This window comes from Xenopus laevis, chromosome 3S (assembly GCF_017654675.1).
Source record: "Xenopus laevis strain J_2021 chromosome 3S, Xenopus_laevis_v10.1, whole genome shotgun sequence".
Lineage (NCBI taxonomy): Eukaryota > Metazoa > Chordata > Amphibia > Anura > Pipidae > Xenopus > Xenopus laevis.
The window spans coordinates 80295413-80304249 of NC_054376.1; the positions used below are offsets into that span (position 1 = coordinate 80295413).

General features: G+C 41.2%; 1 protein-coding gene across 1 annotated transcript; it reads right to left on the minus strand.

Moving 5' to 3' along the window:
* Positions 1–1122: 1122 nt before the first annotated feature.
* On the minus strand, positions 1123–6755 carry cav2.S (caveolin 2 S homeolog). The gene is given in 3 exon segments (NM_001091937.1): positions 1123–3088; positions 5721–5908; positions 6561–6755. Coding segments are annotated over 3 exon segments (483 nt in total). The 5' UTR covers positions 6705–6755; the 3' UTR covers positions 1123–2937.
* Positions 6756–8837: the final 2082 nt, after the last annotated feature.

Below are 8837 nucleotides of genomic sequence, written 5' to 3' on the forward strand. Positions count from 1 at the left end.
TGCCATGCTGCTGGCAAGAAGGATATGCAATACTGAGATGGAGGATTTATCTACTGTATTTTAAATCCATGTCCACAGCATCTACCAGGTCTGGTCTAATTGTGGGCTTTATAGGACAGGGAGATGCTATTTGTTATGGGATGCAAATAGATAAGATGTGAACATAATGTCAGTGGTGAAAGATATGTGGCCTCATGCCATGAGCATTTTATCTACTAGAGAACAGCAAACCTTTTGGTTTTTATGCTGCTATCCAAGTGCACCAGTGATGTTGTCCTGTGTATTTAGAACACAGTGTTACTTAGTTGGATTTAGTTGGGGAATGTACAATTCAGCTCCACTGTACATTTGTGGTGGGTGGCAAAGCAGTGACTTTTGGTCTCTGTAAGTATTTTATTGTATATTCCCTCCTATATGTATATAAGTGTTGTTATAAGCACCCTGAAACAGACCATGGGTGTTATGGATAGCAATGTAATTAGTCTAATCTGCTCCCGCTTGGCCTTTAATGCTGGGCCCCTTTCCTTCAAATTCCTAATGGAACCATTTGAGTGCATCTTGGATCCTAATTGTATTTAAAGTAAGCAAAACTACAGTTAAAGAGTTTGTTCCAGGTGTTTAACCCATAGCAAACCATCACAGGTAGCATTTGCTGGGGTGCTGTTTGAAAACTAACATCTGCTGTGGGTTACTAGACCTGCACCTTTAATTATTTTACTTCATTGCTCTCATACCAAATTGAATTTAGGTTGGGGCTATCATATTGTGTCAATGAGAGCTATTTTTTAGATAAAAATCACTGCTAGGAAATGTTGGCATTTCTTAGGGGTCCCCTATCACCCTTGAACAGGGACACAGATACTAAGATTAGAATGTGGCTTTACTTTACTAATTTATGATTGCCTATTTCATTTGGATGTTTTATTATGGGATATAGAATGGGTGTATTTGGTAGGCGTAAAATGAATGTGGAGATGTGGAGACCTGTCTATGCTTGACATTGGAGTATGTGTAGGCTATTAACAGGCAAATCTTAACTTCAAGCCAATTCTGCTGTAGGGGCTGAATTCTATTAAAGCACAGCCAGCGATCCCTAACAGAGAAACAAACCCACACATAAGCTTTGACTTCTATTTTATTTACAGCAGTATTGAACAATGATTGTCAACCGAAGACACATGATCCCATGCAACAGCTGGGGATCCATTAACTAAAGATTACTGGTATAGCAACGGCTCATATAGAAATAGATTTTATACTCTTTAAATAAATACTCCATAGATACACACGCATGTTAAGAAATGTTTCAATATATTTCTTTAAACTCTACAGATAGAATTATTTCAGTGCATTGCTCTAATATAATTAACACGATATTTACATTGTGCCATTAGTACATAAACATTAAATACGTGATCTGTATAAGATATCACTTTGAGTCTTAGTATTGTCTGTAAGTTTCTTAACTGAACATTTTCCAGAAATATGTTACATCAGTTCTGCATAGGCTTGATATCAAGGTTTCGTTTAATGCCAGTTAGCTAAGATCAGTAGAAGGGTAGCATAAAATCCAGTAGCAAAACAAGGCTTGTTCTCAATGGCATAATTATTGGATGTAAATGTTCAGTAATAGAGTAGAGTTCTGCCATAGGGGATTCTCAAGAAACCAACTAAAGTGAAACCTCAATTTTACATCCCCTGATTTTAAGTTTTCCCTCATTTTACATTGTTGTTTATTGGTCCCACTTATATATTATGCTTAATACATTTCCCTGATTTTACATTTTCCTGGATTTTACGTCATTTTTTTGCGGTCCACTGAAAAACGTAAAATGGGGGTTCAATTTGTATATGAGTTAGACAGTGTCTTTGAGACATTTTAGGTTAAAATGCTCTTTTGTAATCCAAAATGTGGTCAGGTTCCCTTGGCTTATGTTACAAGTCTTCATTGACAGACTCACTGCTGTTATTCAGCATAGCAAATAAGCATTCACCCTATCATTTCAGTCTTATTGGGGTCAAAATCCACAATGGACTATATGCGGAGGCTTATTTAGGTCAATTCAGAGGTTTTTGAAACCACAATTGTTGAAAGTGCAATCCAAAAAAAAAATTGGAGTTTTTCTGATAATTTTCAGCGAAGAAAAAAAATCACTCAGAGGGTATATGCAAATGTGGTTCTTACGTCACGCGCATGAGCATAATGAGAAAGTTACTGCATTTACTCATTATGCGAATATATGTGCCCCAACATGGGGCACATTTTTTTTTTTTGTAAAAAAATTGCCCCCCCGCCAGTGCTAGGACACTTGAAACGGGAGCGCCTGGTGTGAGCAGCCATATCAGTCACAGCTTTTGATATCATGCTCATAATGATCAAGTTGCGGTAATCTCTAATTATGCACATGGGTATGCCCCAACATGGCTGCTCTCACCTGTAGCTCCCTCCCGGTGCGGGTGGCCTGTTGCTGGTTGGGGGAATTTAAAAAACAAACAAACTACTGTTACCCCAAACCAGAGTGTGGGCTGTATTAGCCTGAACCATTGGTTGGGGATAATATTTTTAGCCAACATGTGCCCTTTTAATACATATTTACCCACACATGTGATGTCAGTTTAAGAAAAAATGGGGTCATAAGAAATACAAAATGACATTGCTGCATGGGAATAGTTTATGCCCCACATTGTTGAATGGACATACTATGCCCTTTTGAGTACACGCCCACTGATAAGGTGGTAAATTATACAAATTCTGACATTCTTAATTGGTTACTAGACTTGAACCAGGGTTTCAGTTTTAAGCAGAATTGAAACAGATGGTGTTAAGGGCATAAACTATGAGCAGCTTCATTTCATCTGATCATGGTACATGACGGAGCAGAGTGATTAAGCACCAGGAAGGCAGACACATTCAGTATTACCGAGGGGTACAGAGGATTAATCCCGATCCAGCTGAATGTTAACATTAGAAAAACATCGTCCCATGCTTGCAAATATGGGAGCAATAAAGCTATCTGTCACACCCTTCCATATCTTCTGTACAGAGGGCAACATCATCATACAGCTCTTTGCGAAAGGCATCATAATCCTGCAATGGAGAATATCCAGTTAGTAAATGACATCACTTGGTTTCTAGATACAGAATCAATGGTTCTTGTATTTTAGTACATTTTTTTTGCACATAAAAGTCACTCTATACTGTACCTAAACATGAACAGATATACTCAAAGCATTGGCTTTCTCCTTCCATGACTGCATAAATTCTGATTGCACATGTTAAAAATCTTGTTAGGTAAGGTGATAGGTGCATCACAGTATTGTACCATTTCATGTTAAAACGGTTACAAAATCAAAGAGGTGAGACATCCGTGTGGCAAGCTGATTACCATTGTGTAATTTCATATACAAAAGTTCCAGCCTTATACTTCCACTGTATGCCCTACCTAGCTCCATTCAGTCACTACTATCATAGGATGTGGGCAGGTCTTTATGGTTACGTTCTGTGGAATCATAGGTCAGGCTTTTCTCATATTCTTTGCTACTTGCTATTTCCTCTGTGAGTGTTTTTAAATTTCAGGTATCCATGTATCTCCTGTAAGTATGACATTTAAAGTGCCCATGGACAGTAGGTAACTGCATTTGAAATTTGGGGCCACCTCAATTGCATATTATTTGCTAAAGGCAGTATGATAAAGTCTAGGGATGCACCGAATCCACTTTTTTGGATTCGGCCGAACCCCCGAATCCTTCGTGAAAGATTCGGCCGAATACCGAATGCCGAATCCTGGCCGAATCCCGAACCGAATCCTGGATTCGGTGCATCCCTAATAAAGTCATCCCCAAAGATGGTACTGTACATGCCGCTAACACTGCCCGGGATTCTACATGCGAGCACCACGGATCGCTGGTCTTCCGTCTACTACTTTTTTCTCGTGGATGTGCATGCTCAGTAGTGCGAGGAGCCAAACTGCGCATGTGTCTGCCCCGAGAAATTTGGTGATAGAAGAAGTCGGAAGACGATCTGTGGTACTCGCTGGAAGAATCCCAGGCTGGTGCAGTTTTCACCAGCCCAGGGTTTCAGGTAGGTACATGTGATCACTTTGGGGTGACTAACTTTTGGCACCCCAAGTTAAAAGACCTTTCCTTCTCCTTTATGCTTTCTGTGGGGGTATAGGCAATACTTTAGTGGCAAGAAATACAAAGCTGAATTAGTTTGTCATTGCGTCTGTTCCATCTATAAGTTTGTCTTAGAGTTGCCAGGAGGAGATAATCACAAGCAACTATTTGATACCCATTAATTGCAGCTCTGGAAGACTCACCTTTTAATTTAAAGGGGAACTATTGCGGAAATGAAAACTTAATATAAGCTTCATCATACTGAAATAAAAAACTGTTGGGTGTCAGATATTCATTGACAGTTAAATCCAATATCTTATAGCAGATGTATTAGAGCTCACTCAAATAACTGATTCCAGTACACACAAGATCTAACAAAATAACTGCCTTTTGCAGAGTGAACTAATACATCTTCTATGCAAAAGGAGACCCCTCTATAAGATATATTGGATCTAACTGTCAATGATTATGTGACACCCACTCTTGAATGAAGGCAGAATGAAGAGAAACAGATGCTGAGAGAGGAATAGTGAAGATGAACTTTATTATTTCAGAAACAGTACAACATTTTTAATTGATTGTATTGAGAAGGTTTCTTATTTCAGTATGATGAAGCTTATATTAAATTTTCATTTTCGCAATAGTTCTCCTTTAAAGGAGAATGAAAGTCTGTTTGCACTTGGGGGTGCCAAATGTTAAGTGATTGTATTGATTTACCTGAAAATCCGGGCTGGTGCTCCTATCAGCAGAAAACTGCACTGGCCTGGGGTTTTTCTAGCGAGCATTACGAAAAGATCTTCTTCCGACTTCTTCTTTCTTCAAATTTCCTGGGGCAAACTCATGTGCAGTAGAAATTAATAGCTGACTTTTTAGTTAAAGTTCGGTTTTCATTCTACTGCGCATGCGCAACCGCGCGAAGAAAGAAGAAGGAGGAAGAATATCACTCGGTGGTGCTGACTGGTAAAACCCCAGGATGGTGCAGTTTTTCTGCTGATAGGAGCACTGGCCCCGGGCTTCAGGTACAATCACTTGGCGGTGCCTAACATTTGGCACCCCCAAGTGCAAACAAACTTTTCTTCTCCCTTAAGATCTAACCTGACTAGTCCCATGGAAACGGAGTATCATCTAATTTCTACAGGACCCCATAGATAAAACAAATGGGGTAATACGTTGACTGAATAGTAGAGTTAGAATGAGGTTTTCAGGAACTCCCTTCCAATAACTGCTACTGATAACATGGCTGGCATGAAAGGGCACAATGTGATTATTACTGTGCAATCATCTAAATGAGGTGACTTGACACTGCAATAAGATAACAGATGTGTATCAGGCCTGTTATAATTAAAAGAGTATATTCATGTATACTTAAGAGTATATTCCAATATTCTGACCATTTAAATTCTTTGGCAGTTGCAAATTGTATCTATTAAACTGCATTCCAATTACCAGTGCAATAAAAGGTGTATATGGTCAGTTTGTTGATCAGCACAGTCAGCAAACACTGGAAGACACCATGAAATGAAGCAATAGACTGGAGCGCACTGATGTCTAGGTAAGTTTAACCCAATTAGTTCCACTGAGGTGAAACTGCTTCTGCTACTTACCAAATGTGTAGGCAGCTGAGCACTGCAAACAGAATTCCCACAACAAATGCCAGCGGCACAGCAAGTAGGACAGTCAGGACCTTGTAGATCAGGTATTTGCTGATCTCAAACAGAGCTGTGCTGCACACCCAGACCCTGTCGAAGCTGTGAGTTGTATCCGGCTCTCCAATCACATCCTCAAATGTTATCTGCAAAATAAAGTGCAAGCTCTGTTACTGCAACACATACACCCCAAGCGTATCAGGGCCTCCCCAGCTTTGCCAGTGACTTTGTTCAGGAAGCTCAGTGCTTACTATACCGTTAACAATCATTGACGTCTCAGACTAAAAGGGGCCAGAAGCGGAATGTGACTTTAGAGATGGGTGTAAATTAGATGCAGGAAAACTATTTTCCACATCTGCAAGTGGCAGGTGATACTGCAAACCTGGTTAAAAGAGTGCCACTCATTCCATTCCCTCATAGCAAAAAGTTGCCTGCTGCTATTGACAGTTGCAGTTCAGCACTGGCAGTTTAGGATGAATGTCCCATGTGACCCAGCAGTACACTATAAAGCCCAGATATGGCATCAATCCTATTGTAGGATACTGGCTGTGTGCATTGCACTATACACCACTGCATTAACCACAAATGTGCCAGTAACTTGTTTGTTTGTAGTTCCACTGTCGGTGCCACTGACTGACACGGATAAAAAGGAAAGGATTGTGTCTATCCAATCCAGCATTGTATTAACGTCCTCAGCCCGTGCGATCTAATGTCAGTATAGACGTACCTAGGAGATGTCAAGTGGATTCCACAATGGGCAGTCGGCAGGTTCGGAGCAGAGACAAATCTATCACTTACCTTCAGGTGGGAGTTCAACCTCTTGGGATCACGGTCGTGGCTGTTGTGGAAGGATTTCTCAGTCAGCATGGGGACAGTGCTGTGACTCAGTTCATGTTCATCCATAAAGATGCGGGCATCTGCCGTCTCCTTCTCGAGGCCCATGTCTCTGGCGCGGGTGCAGCCCGGTTCCTGCTTTTAGAGTCCACTCCCGATACTCTCTCGCTTGTGACTGCCAGAGGCTGCTCCGTTACTTGTGCCGCTCGTGTGTCGCTCCGCCGGGTGGGCGTGGCCTGTTGTGTTACATCACTAGCGGTGCTGAGGGATCCTGGCTCTTCTGGAGAGTGGGAGGAGCTGCTGGGCGGGGAGACAACTTTGTGCATTGGAATGAATGACACAAACTGGTTACACGTTTCTTTGCCTTCGCTTTATGTTGTGTAGTCATTGGGGTTATATGCATCATGTGTTGCTTTCTCTTTTAAATTCCCATATTTTATGCGGTTTACAAGCCAAAATTTGCATTCTGCACACAAACATCAATTGTTGTTGAAACTGTGACAGACTGTGGCATTTTGTTATCCTTGGGCACATTAGGGCTAATATGTTACACGGAGTGTTATGCTGACGAAAAGGTAAGTTTCCACCAAAGGCCAAGGGTTTTTCTTAAGGGTATTACAAATTACCTGCAACTAAATTTGTATTACCGGCCCCGGCCTTGGCAGGTGTTTTACTGGCTAGGCCTGTAAAATACCGGCCGGGTGGCAACCCTAGCCAGCCCACTGACACCTAGGCCCACCCAGAGTTTTCCTGGAATACTGGTGGGCCAGTCCAACACTGGTGAGGGCTTCCAATAAGACGGAAAAAAAAACATTGGTGGTCAGGGCCCCCTATTAAGTAAAAAAAAAAATGGTGGTCAAGGGTCTCCCTCATAAAAGTTAAAAAACTATTGGTGGCCAGGGTCCCACAATAAAGTAAAAAAAAAAATTGGTGGTCAGGGCTGTACCCCTATAAAAATAAAAAAAAACACTGAGGCCAGGGATTAAAAAAAACTTGCCTTTAAAATTTGGCAGGCAGTCTTCCTCCTAGATGACAGCAGTTTTGGCTCTTTTCTGTGGTCTCTTTTGGGGTCTTGTGCAGCTTCCTGTCCCATTCGGCTTCACTTCCCTGGCCCATAAATGGAGAGGCTCATCAGCATTTGCCCAAACGACCCAATGGCCAGTCCAGGCTTGTTCACATTGTATGGAAATATATCATTGTATGGAAATAGATTACTCTGGTTAGTTAGTTCCAGGTTTGGACCCAGCCCTGCTACCCAAGGCACTGCAGATGCTCCTCCACCACTCCCAAAGCCCGATCACAGCCATGCGGGGGGGGGGGAGACCAGGAGGGGTGAATGTTGGTAGAGAGGATTTCCTCGATGATTGCTTGGGCTGAAAAAGAAGGGCAGTCATAAACAAAATAAGAGGTAAGGTAAGCCATATTAGCGGGAATTTTAATTTCTCATATATTAATTAGCACAATAGTACTGCTAAGTTGAGTGGGTTTGCCACTGCTAGCTGTGCTATTATATTTAGTCTTTCCAGAAAATCCACAAATTTCTTATTACAGCAACTTTTTTTTAGCACTGAATTTACATTTTACATGTATTATATTGTTACAAAAAAATTGCACTTAGTGTTAGTGATAACGAAATGTAAAATCACTGGGAAGTGTTAAATTGTTAGGCATCTGTGACTTTAAATGCTATCCTATACTGGCTAACTGTTCTTCTTCTTCAAAAAGTGCACCTTCCCAGGGTGATTTTGTCCAGAACAAGTTGTCACCATTTTGCCCTAGGCTCCCATGTATCTCCTCCATGAGTTCAGGCTGACCACCATTGTGCAGTACAGGGAGCCCAGTCAAATTACGATCTGAAAGGAGCCCACCCACAAAGAGCAAAGTTATGTAAATTGTGCAATTTAAGTATAAATTTATGTTAAAATTTACATAACAGCACTTTCACAAGAATTTAAGTCAGCATTAATCCTGGCACTGAGCACACATAGGGTCCCTGATGTAGGTTGAACATGGATCACTGGGGCCCTGCTTTGCACCAAGTTCTGTAAGTATTGAACGAGTGAGACCTAGAACCCTAGGTGCTGACCCCCAGTTCATAAAACAGCCCTTTACTGTATATACAGATATGGGGCCTGTTAACCAGAATTCTCGGGACCTGGTGGTTTTCTGGATAACGGATCTTTCCATAATTTGGATCTTCATACCTTATAAGTCTACTAGAAAATCAACATTAAATAAACC